General features: G+C 35.8%; 1 protein-coding gene across 11 annotated transcripts in view; it reads right to left on the reverse strand.

The window, feature by feature from the left end:
* LOC106876029 (ras-specific guanine nucleotide-releasing factor 2) overlaps positions 1–25,524 on the reverse strand; it is a 577,714-nt gene that overhangs the window by 67,151 nt on the left and 485,039 nt on the right. For all 11 annotated transcript variants that reach the window (XR_016238462.1, XR_016238460.1, XR_016238461.1 and 8 more), the window contains exon 10: positions 12,015–12,160. Coding sequence is in view for 7 of the 11 variants with exons in the window: in XM_089342317.1 (XP_089198443.1) it covers positions 12,015–12,160 (146 nt within the window). In the remaining 4 variants the exon portion in view is untranslated. The remainder of the gene's footprint in view (positions 1–12,014; positions 12,161–25,524) is intronic.

The raw sequence follows: 25,524 nt of genomic DNA on the forward strand, positions 1-25,524 counted from the left end.
TTTTTTGGGGTTTTTTTTTTTTTTTCAATTCATTTTGATTTTCTGCAAGTTTGAGAAATGACACTGTCTTTTCAAGATTATTTGATACCTTCTTCTTGAAACTGGAGTTAAAGATTTGCAATCTTTTCACAAAGAGTTGTCTTATATTAGCTACAATATTCTTTGATATAGAAACACAGGAAACCTTGGACATATTGAAAAAAAAGCTCAGCTTTGAAATATTGAAGAATCTCATTAAAGAATATGATATGGGGGAAAGAAAAATTTTGGCTTAAATATTTTTTCAGATTCAGTGAAACAACACAGTGAACACAGAGTAGAAAACACTCCCACAAATGGCAATTATGAAATTAAAAATTGGTTTAGCATTGCATATCTTCATTCTTGCATTCAATTTCTGCTGATGGAAGAAATCAATTAAATATATTTATTTTAGATTTCATACATCTTTTAAAAAAACAGAAAAACATAACATAGAAACACAATGTTATATTCACTATTATTTTCATCATAGCCATTATCATTATCATCACCACCATTGTAATCATCATATTCGTTATTCTTTCATTTTTTTTTTTTCATACTGGTATGTTTTGGATGAATCTGTAATATCACACTCCTCAATTCATTTGAATCCTGTATTATCATTTTAAGCTTAATTCAAAATCCACAAGCCTTTCTTTATCTACCTTCACCATTCTCTATTAGTAACTCAAAATGCTTTTATTAATTATTAAGAGACTACTAGTTACTAGTCAAATCTTGCCAGCTTAGTTTTAAGACATTGGTCTATTATCTTAATTAGTTTATTTATCATGCTGCTGTATTTGAATTTACCAAATAGACAAGGTGCAAACCTATTCTATCTTTTGAATTACTTTGCTACTGCTAAGCATGATTGGTATTTAACCCTTTAGCATTCAGACCACACAGTCAAATGTAAAGCTTATTTATTCAAATTAGTTTGAATTAATCATGCATTATCCTGTAGCTTTTAGATTTCAGTAAAGTTTATTGTTAATTTCTTTTTGAGAATGAGAGTGTAGAATTGGTGTGAGAGCTGGATCTGGCTAGTTTGAACATAAAACAGGTAGAATAGTTAGGCCTGATATGGCCGGGTTAAATGCTAAAGAGTTATTCAACAGCAGATCTTCCAGCTTTTAACTCACCAGCATACTACCTTCTCTCTCTCTCTTTTCTTTCTAATGTTACTATTATGGTCTCTGTTATTCAGAGCTAGATTGTCTCCTCATACCTTCTCTACTCAAGCAGCCCCAACTTTTTCATCTCTCCAACTCTCGTTGCTTTTGCTGCAATCAATAGCATCCCAAACCAAACCTGCACTAACCATTATTCCCAGTCTTTGATCCCAGGAACTGCCTCCCACTGGAAACTTCTCCTTTGTGTCCTTCTTGCAGGTTCTGACCTGTAACAGTTTAAAGAGAACATAACATCTTCAAGCTCATTCAGTCTTTGATGGCCTACAAAAAGTCATGGGCACTGACCCCATCCTCCAGACTCAGCAAGTGAAAAAGTAAAGGAGCACTGAATCATGTAATAAAGCTTTACTAACTCAGCAACTGTTGAGACATCACACTAGTTTATTAGTTGTCATCTGAAATACAAATAGACATCAAGCTTCCTTAAAAAGATAAAGTCATGGATAAAAATGAAATGCAACAGTGTAATTTTCAAAATCTATTTACCAATAAAATTGTACAAGAGTAGCCTGGTTTTTTTAAGGTTATGTGAGCAATCATTGCTTTTTAATTTAGGTCTTCACTAACTGCCAACTACTTATCTTTTATCTTTTACTAGTTTTAGTCATTGGACTGCAGCCATGCTGGGGCACTGTCTTGAAGAATTCTTACTTGAATGAATCAACTCTAGTACTTTTTTTTAAGCTTGGTACTCATTCTATTGGTGTCTTTTGCTGAACTGCTAAGTTATGAGGACGTAAACACACCATTGGTTGTCAAGCGGTGGTGGGAGACAAACAAAGAAAACAAACACACACACATACAATAGGCTTCTTTCAATTTCTATCTACCAAATCCACCAACAAAGCTTCGATCAGCCCAAGGCTATAGTAGAAGACACTTGCCAAAAGTGTTATGCAGTGGGACTGAACCTGGAACCATGTTGCTGAAAAGCAAACTTCTTACCATATAGCCATGCCTGCACCTTATGTGTATTTGATGCATCTAAAGTTCTTATTTTCTGTCAGATAGCCAAATATTGTATTATATTTTTGATCAATTATTTACAGACTGTATAGTACTGAGTTCAAACCAATTTACTTCTATCAGTGAGAAAGTTAGGTGCACATGAACAACAACCCAGGTTTAAGACTCTAATTAAATTTGGGAATAATGAAAGCAAAGTAAGTATTTTCAACAAATACAATGAAAAAAACCATAAAGCAGTTGTTTACAAGTGCTCTATCTTCAGAACCTTTTACATTCTTTAAAGTTCTTGAGACAGACAATATAACAAGAAGCCTGATAACTTGATCATTTCTGTAGAATTATCTGTTGGAGAATGGCAGATAAAGTTCAAAATGTAAGAGAATGTCCTAACAATGAAAATGACAAAAACAGTAAATATAATCCTATGAAATCATTAATTTCAACAGGACTGTTATCTTTACAAAAAAATCTAATCACCTTCTGGTAATTTTAGAAAGTTCAGCAGTTATTTTCTGGTGAAATGATAATTCTTCCTGTTATAATACATCTTTGAGTAAGTTTACATTAAGAAGTGCAATGTACAATTTCCTGTAAGTCAGACAAAATGGAAAAGGCATTGCCCTGGAAGATGGTAAGGGAGATGCACTGGATCAGCCAGTCTGACTTACAGGATTTGCAAATAGCCATCTCTGCTCCAACAGTGGTGAACAGGGATATGGTATCATGAATCAAGAGAAAATCCCAAAGCGTGAACCTATATAGAAAGTCACCTCTCAGAGTACTTTACAAGGAAATGAAAGGGAGAATATACTGAAGCTAAAGTAATGTCTACATAAAGACCTATAGATTGTAGATGGGTTTAGAGTTCAGTTTCTTTTTTTTTTTGTTTACTCTGTTGAGCTGTATCATGGCCTGTAAAGGCCCTTTCACCTGACATTAGTAAATCCAATGCAGTTGCTATCCAGCTTGAACTTCTGTAGATTGAGAACTGCAAGGGAAAACATGGACTGGATGTGGGCATCAGAGGAATATTCATATCCATGTAGGAAGTACAAGAGATGAGAAAAAGTAAGTGGCAGCAAGGCAGAAACATTGGTGGACTAATGCAGAAGTTGATACACTAGTTCACAGAAATGGAGGCAGTAACATAGATAATATAAGAGGCAGAAAGAAGATGTATAAAGCAGCAGTTAATATGTACTGGTGACTTAATTTTTACTAATCTTTCCCATATGGCCTTTTTAATAAATATAATTCATGATGCTTGGACAAGATACAGCAATACCATCCCATATATGCATGCAGTACTTATGCCATTGGACTTTTGCTTTCTCAGGATCCAAAAACTAACCAGGACTATGGTATTTTCTATCACTGGAAGAAAGTATAAAATATGGGGTGCAGTTTGGGCCAAATTACTGATGTGTGATCATCAGAGATTGTGGGGTTTAATTTTTCTAGAAATTCTAAGTGCCATAACTGAGTAGAAAGTGTAATATTACAGGATTTTTTTCCTTGATATCTACAGTAATTCTAATTAATCCAAAAGTGTTCAAGAACTAAACAGCATCTCAGATATTTATCTCCCATTTAGAGGACATATCTATCACTTTGAAAATAAAAAATACTCTGCGTGGTAGAAATTTGCTTCCCAATCACATGGTTTCAAGTTCAGTCTCACTATATGACACCTTTGGCAAGTGTCTTCTGCCCTAGTTCAGAGTTGACCAAAGCCCCAACTCCCACCACCACCACTATTGTTTGATGATTGGTGTTGATTTGTTCACATCCTTGTAACTTAGCAGTTCAGCAAATGAGTCTGATATGATGAGTAGCAGATTTTTTTTTTAAAATAAGCACAAAGGTAGATTTGTTCAACTGAAACCCTTCAAGGTGGTGCCCCAGCATGGCCACAGTCCAGTGACTAAAACAAGTAAAACAAAAGATAAAAGGTATTTAGAAACAGAAATATTTTTCTATTGCACAAAAATCACGGCCTCATTCTCAAAGAGACTATGCTACACACAAATATTAACTCCAATTGCTTTATTATACCACTGACCAAGTCATAGCACTCATACAACATGTAAATATATCCTACAATTTCATTATAAACTGATAGGCTCTTGATAGCTTTTTTATAGCAAAACCTTTCCCATTACTTACAAGACATCCTTAACCTATCACAAATAGAGATGAAAAGGAAAGACACACAGACAATACATTCTAGGTATAGAGATAGATGGGATGGCCTCACTGCTGGAATGACATATGATCATTAGTCTGCATAATCAGGGCTAACAAAGAGTGAAACAACAATAACAAAAATCTTTACGAAACTGAGAAAAGAAATTTTGGGGACTTTGATTGTAAACCAAGACGATGGAGAATGGCAATTTCAGTAAAAACTAGTACTAGAATATGACTATTTCACTAAAAGATAATAATATGCTATAGGTATTTCAGTAAAAGTAATACAGTAAAAGATAATGGAATATGACTATTTCAGTAAAAGATAATACTATAGTTACTGGGGGGTAGATTAAAATCCATAGAGACCTTATGCATTTAAAAAATTTTTGTGCTGCCATATATGTGTAATTCAAAATATAAACAATAATAAACCATATGGTATTTTTAAGTCTCAAATTTCATCAAATTTACTGAGGTACCCTTGTATACCATATATGGTATACAAGGGTACCTCAGTAAAAGATAATCCAGTAAAGTTACTTTAGCAAAGCATCATTGTAAATGACTACTTCTCTGTAGTAACCCCCAAGTTCCAGCACAAATTTATGAAAAAATTGAAATTAATGTCTAATAAATGTCTATATCTATTTCCATTTTTATCTCCTCCAGCTTTCCATCCACCATATTTCATAGGCCAGGGTTAGGGCACTGAAATATTTAATAATAAATCTTTAGACTCCTTAATAATATTATTTAGTTCCCTATAGGATGATTGGCATAGCTGTAACAATTACAATTATAGGCTAATCAGGCAACTTAAAAATAAAATGTTATAGTAACTAGAATTTACTCCTTTATAATCAAATCCCTCCAGAGAAGATATGGAAAAATGTTCTTGAAAACATAAAAGAAATTCTTGCATACTTTTGTATATTGTATACTGGCAGTCCATTGGTTATGACGATGAGAGCTCTAGTTGATCTGATCAATGGAATAACCTGCTTGTAAACATGTGTACCCTTAATGTAGTTCTCTGGGAGATTCAACATGATACAGAGTGTGACAAGGCTAGCCCTTTACAATACAGCTACTAATCATTTTTGTCAACTGAGTGGACTGAAACAACATGAAATAAAGTGCCTTGCTCAAGGACACAATGTGTCACCAGGAATTGAACTCACAACCTTACAATCATAAGCTAAATACCCTAACCACTAAGCCATGTACCTTCACATATTGTATATTATGGGCTAAGTATTAACGAGAATCTTCCACAAGGTCCAGTCCTAGTTGCAGTATGGTGACTAGTGTGCCTTAGAGCTGTGCTAGCAAAGTGCAGCCTCCTGGTGGGGGCCTCTTATGTTGGACAAGTCAAAGGATAGAAGCCATCTCTTCCCACAGGTAAAAATGGGTTTGCGTAGGGCCAAAACCCCAACATAGGAAAGAGCAAAGTAACAGAAACATCAATGACAATTCAAAACCAACAAGACTTGAGAGAGGGAAAACACAGCCAAGATTCAAGATCAGTTGAGAAACGTCATCAATTGTCTATGTTCTATAGGGAGGGAAGGGCTTAAGTGTTCCTGAAAATAGCTTCAAAAGCAAGACAGAGGGAACTTGTGGTACCTAGTTAGGCAGACACAAAAACTTGAATGTTAAGTGATTTTATTGTAAGTGGCAGAAGATCAAGAAGGTTATAAAGCAGTAAGGGGAAAAGATAAAATTTCAAAATGTTGGAGATTTAAGATCAACATTGAGAATTTCATGTCAGAAATTTGGAAACAGGGCAATTTAGTTGTGACAAGTAATTTAGATAATATATCTAAGATCTGAGGGTTGATGTTTTTGATGTAGCAATGAAGTGTAGAATAGCAAAGTTTATTAGAAAAGGAATCACAATTTAGACAAAGTATGACTATAGGATATTGAGAAAACTGTTGTATAAGTTGTGGTATGACGTCAGTGTCTGGGGAGGCTGACCGGAAGGGCGAGTTGACCGGAAGAGGAAAAAGGGCAGAGGGAGCTTCGATCGGGATTCGTGCCCTTTTCGAACGGGGTCGCGGACAGGACAAGACGTGTCTAGTGACGGTCTAGGTTTGGGAGAAGCAGCTGCTATTCCTGGTGTTCTTTGGGGTCGGGGCAAGCTTCAAGGATTGGATACCGTAAGACAGACTCACAGTCGACGAAAGGAAAACCGAGGTAAGGCGATTACATCTACTCATACGCACACACCACAAAAGTAAGATATAATACATCCCTGTGCTTACTTACAAATCATTTCATCTCTCTCTCCTCACCCTTTTTATACTTTGAAAATATAGCAAGGAACCTGTTGAGTTTCAAACCATAGCTCACAGATTTCCCAGTCCAAAACCATAACCTAACATGTGTGTGTGTGTATGTGTGTCTGTGTATTCGTGTGTGTTTGAGTATGTAGTCTCTATAACCTTTAGATTTGGGTTTACTGTAATATTATAGAAGATGGGCATTAAAAACGACAATCGCTATGACTATGATGATGAGGATGACAGCTATGAAGGTGATTATAATCATGTGCATATCGAAGCTTGAATTATTTTTAGTTCACTTTTGTGTGTAAGTTTATAAATGTTGTAACAAACATCCAGAAAAATGTCTAGATATTAACCTTTAGGAGATGACAGGGCTGATCTATTGGCCGAAAAGTCAAATGATGACGAAGACTATTAGTTCATTGAATATATATAGTTTTATGTAAAGTAATTACATTATCTTCTATAATTTTGTTTGGAAAATGGGTGCATGCCCTCTGTAGGGGTTGTGAAAAGGGCTCCGTCTTCTTTGCACTGAAACTCCAAATCAGGATTAATAAAACATTATTGAGAGAAACAGTGGCCCCTACTTCCTAATTACAGGAATTCTCCAAGTCATGGAAGTATTGCGCTCCTGAAAATTTTGCTGTAATGTGGGGTTGTGTAAACAGAAATCCTATTTTTTATTGACTTCTATGTTATATGGAAGTCAATAAACATGAAAGAGAATGTGAAAATATGTTCTGTGTAATGAAACTCAATGTTGCAGCAAGACTTTCACAAATGCAAAGCTTCCATAATGCAGGGGATGCTTGTTCAGTATGTGAGTCTTTCTTCCATTAGTTTGCAAGTTATCTTCATTAAGTATGTGTGTGTAAGAGGGAGAGGGGAGAAGAGAGAGAGAGAGAGTAAGTGTGTGTGAAGGAGGAGTGCATGAACAGTTAAGGGTTATAACAGTATTTTCTAAACCTGACAAAAGATGCCCAAGCCTAGGGAAGTAACTTAAGTTTTCTAGCTGACCTGTGTCAGATGTGCTTCTATTTACGTGAACATGTGCATGTATATATATATATATATATATATATATATATATATATATATATATATATATATATATACACAACACTAAATTATGCTCATAATTACACACACACATAGACAAAGAAACTGCTCTTAAGTTTGTACTTATTTTGTCAAATGTGATTTTAAAATTTGTTTCTCTTTAACAGAGACTCATAAAAAGAAAATTCCCTCTCTAGTGGCAGTGCATTGATTAAATGCATCCAGTACACTTGTTAGGTTTTTTCTTTTTATACATAAAATGCCCTCTAAACTGTATGAAAACTTGCCTTTTAAATGTTGATGATATATGCCTATATATCTATTTTTGAACCAGAAGTAATCCTTTCTATCATAGGCACAAGGCCTGAAATTTTGTTTGGTGTATGTTTGTGGGGGGAATATTCGATTACATAGACCCCAGTACTCAGCTGGTACTTAATTTATTGACCCCGAAAGGATGAAAGGTAAAGTCGACCTCGGTGGAATTTGAAGAACCAGAAGTAATGACATCAATGCACATCACAGATCCGTACCATCATAACTGTCACATCTTCATACATAATCTAATGTCTTTAATGCTCAGCCATTTTTTTCAGGTCTGCTTATAGTGCTAGTGAAGGGACATGGCTAAGTGGTTAGGGTATTCAACTTACAATCAAAAGGTCGTGAGTTCAATTCCTGGCGATGCGTTGTGTCCTTGAGCAAGACACTTAATTTCATGTTGCTCCAGTCCAGTCAGCTGGCAAAAATGAGCAGTACCTGTATTTCAAAGGACCAGCCTTGTCACACACTGTGTTACACTGAATTTCCTTGAGAACTACATTAAGGGTATGTATGCTTGTAGAGTACTCAGCCACTAATATGTTAATTTCACAAACAGGATGTTCCATTGATTGGATCAACTAGAACCCTCATCGCCGTAACTGACAGAGTGCTTATTGTGTTAATTAATGCTATCTCTTCAGAAAATCACTCTTAGCTCACTTCTCCCCAATCTCTGCAGATCTTCTCTATTCAATGCCCATATCTTATTATTATGCAGCATCACATTTATTATATGCCTCCCACCACCACCACTCTAACCCCTCATTCCCTAGCATAAAACTGTCACCACTTCTTCTCTGAGGGATTGTAGTTTTTTAAGTTGCATGGCAACCTCAAAAGTGCTGGTAGCACAGACAAAGCATCTGGGACACACTGTAAAGTGGTTGACATTAGGAAAGACATCCAATTGCAGAAACCATTCCAAAGCCAACACTGGAGCATGAAGCAACCCTTGGACTCATTGTGTCCTCAAACTGTCCACCTCATGCCAGCACGGAGCACAGATACTAAATGATGATGATGGCCTCTTACAACCTGTTAGAGAGAGAGAGAGAGAGGGAGAGAGAGAGAGAGAGAGAGAGAGGGGGGAGAGAGAGAGAGAGAGAGAGAGAGAGAGAGAGAGAGAGAAGAGAGAGAGAGAGAGAGAGAGAGAGAGAGAGAGAGAGAGAGAGAGAGAGAGAGAGAGAACAACAACTACATAGACAGACAGACTAAAAGAGACAGAAATGTTTTGTTGCCAACAGCAGTTACAATTCAGCAATCTCATTACTGTCTTTTCTTACTCCATTTACTTTAATCCTACAACAATTATCTTCAGTATTAATACCATCTATACAATACTGGTAACATTACATACTACTCTTCTGTGAATCATCTAAACAAACCATAAATTCAATTCCTACATATCTGATGTGATGTACTCAAAGCCCCATTTCCCTGTCAGTCTACTCAGATTTCATTGTATGTTATGCACACCTATTGCTTGCATTGTGAATTTGGCATGCAGTTTCTATCTCTCCCATTCCTGCATGGTGCTACAATTTTGTATAAGTAGCCTGAATGATATTCAATGAATATTCCTTAAGATTTTTTTTGTGGGTTGTGGGTATTTAGATCTCATGTGTATCTTGGATTTTTAAATAGGGTCACTGTATGCTTGTGTGTCATAAGAAGCAGCTACAAGGGTTGGAATTGAGAAGGGCATAAAATACTATCTCTCAGAAACTCCCATCCAACCTATACCAGCATGGTAAGAGAAATGAGTAAGAGAAATGAGTAAATATGATTTAATAACTTTATTCTTATACTTAATAATATTACTGATGTTAATTAACTTCATGTATGAAATGTTTAGTTAATCAACAGAGTTTAGATGCAGATCCCTCAATTAATAATATTATAATTTCTCATTGTCAGCTTAATGATCTTAATTATTAAAGAAACATAAATTACTTAGATTATAAATCTAAGGAAGCTTCGTTCCATTTCCATCCCTTAGGCATTTCTTATCTCCTGAAACAACATTAGAGGTTTGACTTTCTCTCCACATAGGTAAATATACATCATATTTCTATATATTCTATAATCAAAAAGTGAAAATGGGTGAGTTAGTAAGTTACTAGAGAAAATAAAAGCAACTAATAGACTGGTGGTTAATAGCCTAACATTAGTATTGCATTGTCTCTTGTTCAAGACATTTAATTTTAAATGGCTGAGTTCACATAGCTCCAACTAGGCACCATGAGTTGTATAAGTTGCCACCATAGACAGGAGCTGTGCTATAAAATTGATGATTATTTTATTGGCTTGCAGTATCAAGTGTATTTCTTAAGATGAAGTAAAACAAAAAGCTATCAGTAACAGATTGGTGTTCTGTCAAGGAAACAATTTACCTCTGTGCATTCAACAGAGATAAGCACCAGCTTTATGTATCTTTGGGATTCAGAAAGAATAAGCACACACATTTGTGCATACGCAAGTACTTATCACATTTAGACACTAATGAATTACGTCAGTAATTAACAACTTTGAGAGATAGGCAGTCATAATAACAATGCTAACACTTGAACTAATTTATGTTCTGTCGTATAATATTCACTATAAAAATGAGTTACCATTGGTTTTGATGATGAGGATTCAGTTGTTTAATCAACTAAATTTCCTACTCATTGAATTAGCTTTGATTAGTTGAACATTCTACAGACAGCTGTGCTTTTAATGTAATCCTCAGGTAAAATCAGCAGGTACCTTTGAATTACAGACACAATCCACCCAACAAGCTTTCCCACAGGTTCTGTCTACCCAATTTCACTCACAAAGGGTTGACTTGAGGCATAATTAAAAAAACATTTGCCCAAGATGCCAAATAGTGAGGTTGAACCCAAGACCTCATGGTTGTGAAACAAACTTCTTAATCACTCAGCCATATATTCATCTACATTATGGGAACATTAGACATTATGAGCCTTAATTTGATACAATGAAAGAACAACAGGCTCATTTATGCTTTTAATGTTTGACACCTTTTATATCATATCAAAATCTTAAGCATTAATTTATAACAAAATATCAGGTTTTATTTTTAAGTAGATTAGCTCCAAATTTGTTGGAGGACCTTAATCCAGTAAAATTTACATATATTTTGACATATGACCAAAATGCATATCTTGATGGATTGCATGCAAATTGAAGAAAGAGACACAGCAATAAAGAATAAAGCCAGTGGGATGTGTCACTCAAAGGCAAAGGAATTCAGCTTAGATAAATAAGAAACAATAAAATATTTTATAAAATAGTTTAGACTATAATAATACTTTCTTATACTGGTACAAGGTGACAAGGTTTAATGGAAAGGATATAGTTAATTGAATTAACTCCTATGTATAAATGGTATTTCTTTAATAAGCAATAGAAGAATGAAAGGCAAATTTGACCTTTGTGGGATCTGAGCTCAGAATTTTGAAGAAGAACACTATATACTGTTGGGCACTTAGTATAGTTGCCAACCATTTTTGCCATACGATTATCTATGCTTTATTAGGATATAATAATTGTTTACGAAATAGGCACTAGGCCACCAATGTGTTGTCTATCATACCAAACCCAGTAATCTATTCATTCTTATTTATAAAAGCCAGAAGAGCAAAAGAATAAATAGTCAAACTGGACAAGATTTGAAATCAGAAGATAATGAACAGTAACTTATAACCAAAAAACAAATGTCTAATGCTCTATTGATTCTATCATACACCCTCAACCGTTCATTAATTCCTTTGCTGGAAATCATACTCAGGCTGCCTGGATGAATCCCAAGAATAATAGCATATAAGAACATAATAACAAAAAGTCTTCAATTTGGTAAAGAGCAATAGATATGTTACATTAGTCTTACTATCATTTTAGATAGCAATCATTGATGTTATCGTTATGCTGTTACTGTAATTGTCTTACTTACCTTGGCAAGGTGCAGTCTTCCATTGGATGCCCGGCTTGTAAGCAACATATGATTAGAGAAAAGAAAGACTTGTCGCACAACTTCTCGTTTAGAAGAAAGACCGAGCAGATTCTTTGGTTTATCTGGCAACAACTGAAGTAGAAGTCCTGGATGACAAAACATAGAAATAATTAGTTTAAAAAAAATTAATATAATCATGTATGAATATACAAGTAATATAAAATAATGATTATAAAATATCCAATAGATCTCTCTATTAGACAGCTGCATTTTTACCCTTATATAAAAACAACAGTTAAAATATGAGTTATTACAACATAGTTATAATTCCCTTTGTACTTGTCTAGCAAGGGATTAGATCCAAGTCTGTAAGTTAAGACTGAAGCAATTACATTGTAGAAGAGCTATTTTAGTCAACTGGAAAACTTAAAAAGTTGCTGTGGAACTGTGTCAGTGACCTGATGTGTGATGAAAAGTTGGACATTTCAAGAAATAAATGAAAAATTAATTTAATGTTTTTGTGTCTTTAGATGGTGGCAATAGTTGTCATCTAAAGATTATTATTTAATATGCATAAGATAATTGTCAAGGTATAAATATATATGTGAGAATGTGTGTGTGTGTATATCTGTGTGTATCATCATCCTCATTTACTGTCCTACTTCCATGCTGGTGTGGGCCAGACAGTTTGACAAGAGCTGGTAAGTTAGAAGACTGCATTAAGTAGAGCTTGACATACACACATATATACATGTAAATACGCATTATCACCATATCAGTGAAGATGATTATTATTATCTAACATAAAATAAACAATTACTTTTACAAGAGTTTTTAAAACTCCTTGATTTATGCCAGCCAACTAAAAAAAAGTTCTGTTAATGAAGCATTGTAGTGTGTTCGTTCAATACACTGTAATGATGCAGTGTATTCATATTGTATATTGATACTGAAATAAAAGTATGAATTATTGGACTTTGAAAGGGAAAGGAACAGAAAAGAAGGAGTCACACACATTTATATTTGTCCAGAGTAATTTAAACCTTATATTGTGCGACAAATAACCTGTATTTAGAATTTGCCTTATGTAACTCATAATCACTTTGTATTAATGAAACACATGTAAGATGATGTAACTAAAAATCATAAACGATCTCTCTTGTTTTGTTTTGTGTGTGTGTGTGCACATACAATTCATCAAACTCATGGTAGCATGGAAATAAAAGTGAATGAAAAAAAGTAAGTGTGAATCGGAAGGGTTAGTGTGAATCGGAAGGGTTCTTTAGTAGGTATAAAAGGAAAACAACAAAAATAAACTGAGTCTTTTAATTTGAGGTAGCATGAGAAGTTTAACCCCTTAGCATTTAAACAAGCTACATCCAACTCAAATATTCTGCCTGGTTTATGTTCAAACTGGCCAGATCCAGCATGCCACACCTACCCTACAAGATCATTCTAAAAATACACACTTGCATTATTAAAATCTTGAAGCTATGAGACAAAAGAAACAAATCAATGTGAATAAATATGCATTACATTTGACAGAGTAATCTGAATTGTAAAAGGTTAAAGCTCATTTCGTTATAATTTTAGAAAAGCAGGAATTTTATACTAAAGTTATTGTTACAATTTAACACAATGCAAAGCAGAGAGAGAGAGAGAGAGATAGAAATAGGGGTCAGTCACGTACCATCACTGAAGTTAAAGTGCTGTCTCACCATTATTGATTTACTTAATCTATAGACCATTCCTAACCATAACTAGTGTCTACTTATTTCTTGATACTACTGCAAAAAGCTATTGATCTATGATTCATTAATCAAAAATCATAAACACAAGGAAGCTTCTGATGATCAGAAGCAAGCGTTTCTGATGACCAGACTGGAAAATTGTTTGTTTTTCCCTTTTGCATGGTTTGGTGAAGAGACATTGTCAAACCAGGAGTAACTTCATCGCAAGGTGATGGAAACCTACTGTTGGTAACCATGTAATCCAGTACTACCTGCTCATGGTAGAGTAGTTGGCTACTAAACTAATCCCCTAATGGGTTTATCTATGAGGAGAGTGTATGAGCGCCTAGCAGGATTAAAAAACAAAAACTGCAAAAAGTAGATGAGTGCCTTAAGAGCTGGTGATAACGATAACTTGAGGAAGAGATGAGAAGCACCAGCATTACCAATCTCAATGGAACACTTGTATGGAAAGTACACCGATATCTAATTCTCTGTCAGACCAGTCAGGACTTGGGAAGGTCAAGACCAATGAGGTGAGGAAACGACTGCTTAAAAGAAAGAAAAAAAAATATTAGGTATATAGGCGTAGGAGTGGTTGTGTGGTAAGTAGCTTGCATACGAACCACATGGTTCCGGGTTCAGTCCCATTGCGTGGCACCTTGGACAAGTATCTTCTACTATAGCCTCGGGCCGACAAAAGCCTTGTGAGTGGATTTGGTAGATGGAAACTGAAAGAAGCCTGTCGTATATATATGTATATGTATATATATATATGTGTGTGGGTGTTTGTATGTCTGTGTTTGTCCCCCCCCAACATCGCTTGACAACTGATGCTGGTGTGTTTACGTCCCCATAACTTAGCGGTTCGGCAAAAGAGACCGATAGAAAAAGTACTAGGCTTCCAAAGAATAAGTCCTGGGGTCGATTTGCTCGACTAAAGGCGGTGCTCCAGCATGGCTGCAGTCAAATGACTGAAACAATTAAAAGAGTAAAGAGAGAGAGAGAGAGAGTATCCCAATGGCAGAAATGCTACTGTATTTCACTTGACTTAGTGAGGAGGAAAGCCTGTGCTCACAATGTTTTTATAAGATCTCCAAGACTGATGTGAAAAGAGAACTTGATATCCTCAGGTATTCAAATGCTTACAACATATGGATTCCTTTAAAAACAGTGATGTTAAACTGGGCTACAGATTAGATCTACTGCTTAATAACAGCTATAGTGCATCTGTCTGGATTTTGTATAGTTTCTGTCTATCCAATATTACTCACAAGGTTTGGGTCTATCAAAGACTATGAAAGAAGAAACTTGACCAAAGTTACTTACAGTAGGATTGAACCCAGTATTACAAGATTATGTACTAAACTTGTTAACCACATGGCCATGCCTGAATCCATATATATATTTAAATTTGCTCAGTCTTTCATTTTGCAATCATTTCTACCAGAATAATCACCTAAAAATTAATCTATAAACATTTAAAGCGGTTATTTAATTTTAAGAATTCACAACCGTAGGTGGTCATTATTATGATGAGAAAATTTGTAAACAAATCCAATCAGGAAAATGACTTTTAATTGTATATGAAAAATTATTTCATAACATAGATTTAAAAGTATCTGTATATGGGTTTGTGGAGGCGCGTGGTTTAGTGGTTAAGGTGTCAGCATCATGATCGCAAGATTGTGGTTTCAATTCCTGGACCAGGCGATGCGTTGTGTTCTTGAGCAAAACACTTCATTTCATGTTGCTCCAGTCCACTCAGCTGGCAAAAATGAGTAACACTGTGATGGACTGGCGTCCCATCCAGTTGGGGAACACATATGCCATTGAAGTTGAAGAAGTGATTTTAAATTCTCAAACGCAGGATAATGCTAATAATATAACCTGAACAGGATAAGCTACCCCTATTTTGCAGAAAAAAGTGGTTGCGGCTGACTATGAGACTTTTATCTGCAAAATAGGGGTAGCTTATCCTGTTCATGCTATATTATTAGCATTATCCTGCGTTTGAGAATTTAAAATCACTTCTTTAATTTTCTAAGATATCTCAACACTTCTAAAGCAAACTTTGTTTGTTTGCAGTCATCGTAATTTGAATTTAATCTTAAATAAGTTTGCAATTACACAGGAAAGTAATCATTGTTCAGATACAAACTAAAAATTAGTGAAAGTTCAAGGTGGAGCAATGTCATATCATTAGAAAATATATCTTAGCTTTTACAAAATATACAATTAAACATTTGCCATGTGAGTTATTGTATTTTCTGTGGATGCTGAGTAGCTAAGATGTTTACGATGCAATTTATAAGGCTCTGAGTTCAACACCACTGTGTAACATTTTGGGCAAATGTATTAATATTGGCCTTGGGTCAACCCAAGTTTTATGAGTGAACTTGGGTCAACATAAACTGCATAAAAAATTATCAAATGGAATGTACCTGTAATTCAGAGTTCACAGGAACACTGGTGTCATGCTTATTTTACCTGAGAATTATGTAAAGAATATCTCAGGAATACTCAGCCACTTCGCAAGTTAATTCAATGAGTAGATTGTCCATTTGATCAAACGACTGGGTACTCAAGTGTCAAAATCAACATGAGAGTCCAGCAACGGTAACTGATTAGTATCCAGTATAAGTAGGCAAAAAAGATACTATACTTCTTAATTACAGTACTGATTAGAACGTCTACTATGAGGGGCATTAACTACATAATAAACAGTCTGTAAACAGCAAATGTAAAACTGCAATATTAAGTACTTGTTCTAATATCCTAAGATATTCACTGGGATATTAATTCTTTGTTATCATAGTGAGAGATTTATGGTGTCAGCTAATCTCAACCATTCCTCTCTTTTGATACTAATCTTCTTAATTATTCCTGACTAGTTCATTAATTACCATTTTTTTTTTTTACATATAATATTTATCCTCTATTCTTATCACATGTATGTATTGGTGTTCTGTTTTGTATTTGTCTTCAGATGTAATTAAGAATATACGCTGATGTTAAATATCATGTTTACTTAAACAAACATATGAATATTAGTAGATCATTTGAGAAATAGCTTCTATAAATTTTTAATGTGTATCAACAGTACACGATGAGTGCTATGTTATTTCCAAAGTAAATACATTTCAGTTTCTCCTTCATATTGTCATTGTAATCACCACCACCACCACTACCACCTTCACCATCACCATCATCATCATGACCAATAATTTTCTATTTTTTCGAATTTTTGTGAATAACATAGGTTAATACAGATGCAAGAGTGGCTGTGTGGTAAGTAGCTTGCTTACCAACCACATGGTTCTGCGTTCAGTCCTACTGCATGGCACCTTGGACAAGTGTCTTCTACTATAGCCTCGGGCCGACCAAAGCCTTGTAAGTAGATTTGGTAGACGGAAATTGAAAGAAGCCCATCATGTATACATGTATGTGTATGTGTGTGTGTGTATTTGTATGTCTGTGGTGGTCCCCCAACATCACTTGACAACAGATGCTGGAATGTTTACATTCCTGTAACTTAGCGGTTCAGCAAAAGAGACCGATAGAAAGAGTACTAGGCTTTCAAAGAATAAGTCCTGGGGTTGGTTTGTTTGACTAAAGGCAGTGCTCTACCATGGCCACAGTCGAATGACTGAAACAAGTAAAAGAATAAAAGAATAATATAAATTAGTACAATGGTTCTTAACCTCTGTTGGGGATATTCTGAGCTCAGAAGGGAGTAGTAAATGACAAAATGCCAAAGGGGAGCAATGGACAGTGTGGGGTAGGGTTAAAGAATTTGTGTTTTGATTTTTGTTTGAAAGTAAAATAGGCGCAGGAGTGGCTGTGTGCTAAGTAGCTTGCTTACCAACCACATGGTTCCGGGTTCAGTCCCACTGCATGGCATCTTCGGCAAGTGTCTTCTACTATAGCCTCGGGCCGACCAAAGCCTTGTGAGTGGATTTGGTAGGCAGAAACTGAAAGAAGCCCGTCGTATATATATATATATATATATATATATATATATATATATATATATATATATATATATATATATGTCTGTGTGTGTGTGTATGTTTGTGTGTCTGTGTTTGTCCCCCCAATATCGCTTGACAACCGATGCTGGTGTGTTTATGTCCCCGTCACTTAGCAGTTGAGCAAAAGAAACCAATAGAATAAGTACCAGGCTTACGAAGAATAAGTCCTGGGGTCGATTTGCTCGACTAAAGGCGGTGCTCCAGCATGGCCGCAGTCAAATGACTGAAACAAGTAAAAGAGTAAAGAGTATATAAAACCCAAGTACAACATATTTTCAAGTAAACCTTTTGTCAGGATTAGAGATACATTGTGTTGTCTGTGGGTCGGACATTGTGCTGTCAGTGAGCAGAAACATGACTGATGGTATACCAACATCCAATATAATTCCAATATATAAGCACTAACCTTCTTTAACTCTTTAGCATTCAGATTACTCTGTCAAATGAAATGCTTATTTATTCACATCATTTTGAATTAATCATATATTATCTCATAGCTTTGAGACTACGATGATGTGACTGTTTATTTTTAGAATGACATTTAGGGTAGGTGTGAAAGGTTAGTTTAAACATAAAACAAGCGGATTATATGAGCTGGATATGGCCAGTTTAGGTGCTAAAGTGTTAATAATTTTGATTTGAATTTAACATTGGCACATACTGGATAGGATAACATAAGAACGCAAGGATATTACAACACAACACAAAATTAACCTCTGTTTAATTAAAAGAATCTGCTCGGATATTTTTTAGAGCTGTTTTACAGAACATAGAGAGAAGGCATTTGTAAAACACTGTTCAGTGAAAGAAGAACTGTATTACAAAAGGTTGAAAAACACTGGATATATGTTAGCTTTATCAACCATAGAGAGATGTAATAACATTACTTTTGCAAGGAGATATTTATCTAGAGACTCAAAGTATTAAAAGAAAACTTTTTATGTGTCACTCAATCATTTTGAAGTGTTAACTGACAGAATCATTATGAGCAACCTGTGGCCTGCAAGACTTTCTTAATGGCAGGCTTAATAAGACATTAAACTGGAACTCCGTTGGTTACGACAAAGAGGTTTCCAGTTGATCCGATCATTGGAACAACCTGTCTTGAAATTAATGTGCAAATGGCTGAGCACTCCACAGGCATGCGTGCCCTTAATATAGTTCTCAGGGAGATTCAGCATGACACAGAATGTGATAAGGCTGGCCCTTTGAATTACAAGTATTACTCATTTTTGCCAGCTGAGTGGACTGGTGCAATGTGAAATAAAGTGTCTTGCTCAAGTTCACAACACATCACCAGGAATCGAACTCGCAATGTTATGATCGTGAGCTGAATACCCTAGCCACTAAGCCGCGTGCCTTCACCAATGAAATATTATCCTGAATATTTTTAGTAGTGCAACCCACCTGATGATGAGCCATGTCTCATGCTGGCTCTCTTCTCAAGAGAAGCTGCCCATGTCTGCATTATTGGAAAGAATACCTCACAATATTTATTCTGAGTTTATATGCTCTGAGTTCAAATGTAGTGACAATCACTTAAAGGTGGAGGGAAGTTATGGAAAAGGAAGACCCAGGAAGAAATGGGACAAAATACTGAAAGCTGTTCTCAAAACGCTGAGCCTTACAAAAGAGATGACAGAGGACTGAGATATGTGGCACATTGCTGTACTCAGGAAGACCTGCCCACCACAATAAAATTGAGACCCTAAAACCAAGGTGCCACGTAAAAATATTTGATGTGGGTGCTGGTGCCATTTAAAAAGCATCCAGTACACTTTACTTTTCATATATTTGGGTAGGGTTGATAAAAATAGCACCAATCAAAGGCGGTGAATTGGTGGAAGTGTGAGAGTAGGATGCCTTGTGAACATCATCCTCGTTCTTTGTGTTCTGAGTTTAAATCCTGCCATGGCTTTTGTGGGTGATAGACTTAATCCATCACCAGGATTAACACCATCATTCAGCCCCCTGGATGTCTTTAGTGAACTCCATTCTGTTGGATGCATTTAGGTCAGGTCTCCAGTTTCAGAATAACTCTCTTTCCCTCCCTCCTATCAATCTCAGAGGCCCTATAAAGGATCGGGAACACTGTTTAGGTACAGGCATGGCTGTGCACCAAGAAGCTTGCTTCCCAAGCCCATGGTTTTGGGCCCAGTCCTACGGTGTGGCACATTGGGCAAGTTTTTCTATAATAACCTCAAGCTGACCAAAGTTTTGTGAGTGGATTTGGAAAGAAGAAACAGAGGATAGAAGCCTGTTGTGTGGGTGTATGTGTGTGTATACACACATATATATGATTGTGTTTGTACTCCACTTGAGAATGTTGGTTTGTTTATTTAGCAATTTGGCGAAAGAGACCGAAAGACAAAGTACTAGACTTAGAAAGACTTGGGGTCAATTACTTTGACTAAATCCAACAAGGCAGTACCTCAGAATGGCCAGAGTACAATGACTGAAATGAGTGAAAGATAAATATAAGTTTCCTTTAAGACAATATGTGCACATGATGATAAGTTCGATAGACAGGGTGATCAATAAAAGGAGTTTAGGAAAGGCTTTGTTTTATGTGTTCAGTATTCTCACTAAATACATTTAAATCTTCTTATTCCAACCCATATTTTGCTATTTGTTGTTTCTTTTAATTATTTTGTGGGCTTTTTTTTTTTTCATTAAGAAGACAAACAGGATAATCTATTGCCTAAACAATCTTCGTAACAACACCTAGTCTCAACATATGCTGAATAGCTGCGTTATAGCATTATTATCCGATAATGCTGAGATTATTATTATTATTATTTTTATTATATATATATAGTTGCATAAAGAAGTGCCAATCACTTAAATGGAGGGAGGTTGTGGAAGAGGAACACCCAGGAAGATGTGGGATGGAGTACTGAAGGCTGATCTCAAAATGCTGAGCCTTACAAAGGAGATGACAGAGGACCAAGGTATGTAGTGCATTGCTGCACTCAAGAAGATTCATCCACCACAACAGAATTGAGATCCTAAAACCAATCATTGGATTGGGTGTTGGTGCCACATAAAAAGCACTCAGTACAGTCTGTGGAGTGGTTGGCATTAGGAATGGCATCCAACCATAGAAAACAAACCAAGACAGACTATAGAACTTGGTGTGGTCCGTGGCCTTGCTAACATGGAAAACAAACAGTAAATGATGAAGATGATGTTGATATACATACGCTGTATATGCTAGTGTTTAAGATGCACTTTTTCTTTTTATCCATAAATGTTATAAACAATTGCTTAAGGACCTAGTGTGAGCATTTTATGAATGGGATACTAAGTACTGAATGTATGACGAAAGGTATTAGATTTGCTGTTTTCCATAAAAAAATTAGTAATGTGTCTTATGCATGGGTATGTTTTACACACTGGCATATATAGTGTACACACACACACACACACTCAAATATGTATGATAATGATTGTGTTTCTTGTTTAAAAAAATTAGTATGAGTTACCTTCTGTGAAGTGATTTCAGAATAGTTTAAAATAGTTATAAACCTTTAATGTTTTAAAAGAAAGTAAGTATTACATGTTTGGTTGCTGAATCGGTAAAAATATTTAGAATCTGATATATGGGGGTTAACTTACTTCTGTTTACCTCAATTATTTAATCATTTTTATACTGTAAATGAAAACTGCCTATACATGAGTATATATATGTATATCATCCTTATCATCATTATTTAACCTCTGTCTTCCATTCTGACTTGGGGTGGCCAGTTTGACCAGATCTGGTATGGCCAGGTGCGCACCAGGTTTTATTGTCTGTTTTGGCATGGTTTCTATGATTGGATGCTCTTCCTAACATCAATCACTCCACAGAGTATGGTTTGACAAGATCTGATGAACCACAGAGCTGTACCATGAACCATGTCAGTATATGTGTGTGTATGTATATATATATATATATATATATATATTCTCTCAGATTGGTTGGTGTTAGGAAGGGCATCCAGCTGTAGAAACTCTGCCAAATCAGATTGGAGCCTGGTGTAGCCACCTGGTTCACAAGTCCTCAGTCAAATCGTCCAACCCATGCTAGCATGGAAAGCGGATGTTAAACGACGACGATGATGATGATGATGATGATGATTTATATATATATATATTATATATATATATATATATATATATATATATATATATATATATATATACACATACACTAATATAAGTGAAATTGTACTTCAGTAATACATTACAAAAACTAATTTTCTTTAAGATGTTGTAGTCACCTAAGGATCTGCAAGAAATAACCAAAAAGTGCTATGACTTTGATAGATGTATATCCATTAGGAAGCACATGTATGAGATCTCTAAACAGAGAAACCAAGCTTTTAAGTATATTTGAACAAAAAAAAAAAAATGTCACTCTCAACCATGTGGTCCTGGGTTCATTCCCTCTGTGCAGCACCTTGCGCAAGGATTTTCTACTATAGTTCAGACCAACCAAAGCTTTGTGAGTGGATTTGGTAGACAGAAACAGAAACTATAGGGGGGTGAGCTGGCAGAAACCTTAGCACGCCGGGTGAAATGCTTAGTGGTATTTTGTCTGCCGCTGCGTTCTGAGTTCAAAGGTCGACTTTGCCTTTTATCCTTTCAGGGTCGATTAAGTAAGTACCAGTTACACACTGGGGTCAATATAATCAACTTAATCCGTTTGACTGTCCTTGTTTGTCCCTTCTGAGTGTAGCCACTTGTGGGCAGTAAAGAAATAAGAAACTGAAACTATAAGCTCATCTTATATGTATATATGCATGTATACATCTATGTTTGTGTGTTTGTGATTGTCCCTTACCATCAAATAACAACCAGTGTTGGTTTGCTTATACCCCACCCCCCATGATTAAGCAGTTTGGCAAAAGAGACTGACAGAATAAGCATCAGACTTATAAAAGGATAAAGTACTGGAGTCAATTTGTTCAGCTAAACATTTCAAGGCATTGCCCCCAGCATAATCACAGCCCAGTGACTGAAACAAGTAAAAGATATATTTGGCATCCAGTCCTGATTTTATCCAGCAGCAAAGGAAAATAGAATGTTTCAAAATAAAATTAAATGCTACCACATATTAACATACATAGCTTTGGGGGGAAAACTATCATTGAAGCTGGCGAAACCACTGACTTAATATGTAATTAACATTCTTTTTGTGAAACAGAGTGGAAAATAATAGTAGCTATAAGAACTGAAGGAACGGACAAGACACGTTGGGAAATGATAACAGTACTGAGAAGATCAATGAGAGTGAAACTAGCAAATACATTAAGACAAGTAGTGACAGGTAGATCTTAAATAATCGTTTAATTAATTATCTCAATCTAAAATTGAACAAACATTAATGTAGTGCAAAATCTTTATAAGAGTTTTAAGTGGTTTTCACTGGATTTTAGGCTCATATAAAGTCATACAGAGACATAAATGTTGTTGTTGTTGGCACTCCGTCGCTTACGACGTCGAGGGTTCCAGTTGATCTGATCAACGGAACAGCCTGCTCGTGAAATTAACGTGCAAGTGGCTGAGCACTCCACAGACACGTGTACCCTTAACGTAGTTTCTCGGAGATATTCAGCGTGACACAGTGTGACAAGGCTGACCCTTTGAATTACAGGCACAACAGAAACAGGAAGTAAGAGTGAGAGAAAGTTGTGGTGAAAGAGTACAGCAGGGTTCGCCACCATCCCCTGCCGGAGCCTCATGGAGCTTTAGGTGTTTTCGCTCAATAAGCACTCACAACGCCCTGTCTGGGAATCGAAACCGCGATCCTATGACCGCGAGTCTACTGCCCTAACCACTGGGCCATTGCGCCTCCATGGCAGAAACATAAATACATTAATATCAAAATAAACAAACACATGGGATACCTACAGTAAACACAAAAGTAAATATGTACACACACACACATTTACATGTGAAGGAGCATGGCCTAGTGGTTAGGGCATTGCACTCACAATGGCAAGGTCACAGGTACATACTTACAAACTTCTTTTGCGAACAACGAAACAAATGGAAAACAAGACAAGTAACATAAAGAACGACCCTTCATCAGTTGTCGGCTGTTTATCTACTCCACATTTCGAGCAATAACGACAAGATGTGTCTTCGAGAAAACAGTTGCTCCCGCAAAGCAAAATAAAATTTGGGATTTGCAGAGGGTCAAAGTTGGTAACAAAAACAGGACAGTGAAAACTGAGCCATAACGAGGTGAGGTGGCGAGTGCTGGAGGAACAAGCTTTGACAGGAGAAAAGATAGAAGAGGAGACAGACAAGAATGCGTGTAATCCGTGTGGCAGACCAAAAGGAAAGAAAGAAGCACAAGTTGGGAAAAGAAAGATGGCCAATGGTCACGTGTGAGCGAGAGAGTAAAGGAGGAAGAGTGAGATAGAGAGAGAGAGAGAGACACACACACACACACACACTAAGAAGCTGTTTGGGTATTACAAGTATTGAAATTGGTATCAAAATTACTGATGTGTTTGCTTATCAGTAATTATTTGATTATTTATAATCATCTTTTATCTTTAATTTGTTTCAGTCATTAAACTGCGGCCATGCTGGGGCACTGCCTTGAAGAATCTTAATCGAATGAAACCACGTGGCTGTAAAGTAAGTTTCTTAACCATACAGCAGCCATGCCTGCAGTTACACACATACGCATACACACCACACAAACACACAAGTATGTGTAATAACAGATGTATGGATATAAATTATGAGCTTAGCTCAACTAAAAACTGAAAGCTAGGGTAAATTCCAAGGAATGGAACAATGGCATATATTTTCCGCCATGTGTAGTTGTTATATTTTTTGCCAAAATTTTAAGTTACTGTGTCAAACTAAAGACGCATGTCTTTAGCAAAAGCAAAATAAAACTGTTCTGATCCACAAAAGGTGTTTCTATACAAAAAAAAAAAAAAAAAAAAAAGTAGAGAGAGGAAGAGAGGGAGAACAAACTATGTTGCATAGACTTTTGAATATTTCTGTACACTCTATATTTCAGTGAATAATCTGAGGAAGTAGATGTTTGAATAGAAACACTTAAAAATTTAAATTAGTCTTTAAACATTAAGACACAAATGGATGAGATAGCAGTATAGTATAAAAGAATATTAAAAGAAATTATATATCTGAGCAGGCATTTCCACATATGTTGGAATCATTTTCTAATCCAAATTTTTTATTAGCTGCCACAGATATGGTGGACCATTTCGCAAATAAATAAATAAATAAATAAATTAGTATTTAGGCATTAAAATACCAAATATATATATTTCTATAATTATGAATTAAATCTGTGTGAGATAGAGTGAGATAGGGAAACTATGAGATTCAACTTGTTTCTGTTATGAAAACAGTGCAAATAGAGCAGTTTCTATTATGATGACTGACATGAACATTGACAGGCACCATAGAAACATAGTAACCTATCACACATGTTTGCTTAATTCGTCATCATCTCATCGGCAGCATCTACGGGGAGGAGAGGAAGGGTTGTAAGAGAAGATAGGCAAAATAAGAATGGCATTCGTGTGAGGTGGCAGGGGGAGGGAGGAGGTGGAAGTGTGATATGGATGTGTGTGTGTGTGTAGAGAGAGAGAGAGAGTAAGAGAGAGAGAGAGAGTAAGAGAGAGAGAGAGAGAGAGAAAGAGAGAGAATGTAAAGATGGCCAACACCAAGGAAACATATGGCAACACAGTCGTTAAATTAAGGATCGCT

The sequence above is a fragment of the Octopus bimaculoides genome, chromosome 2 (assembly GCF_046866305.1).
Source record: "Octopus bimaculoides isolate indiv1 chromosome 2, ASM4686630v1, whole genome shotgun sequence".
Classification (NCBI taxonomy): domain Eukaryota; kingdom Metazoa; phylum Mollusca; class Cephalopoda; order Octopoda; family Octopodidae; genus Octopus; species Octopus bimaculoides.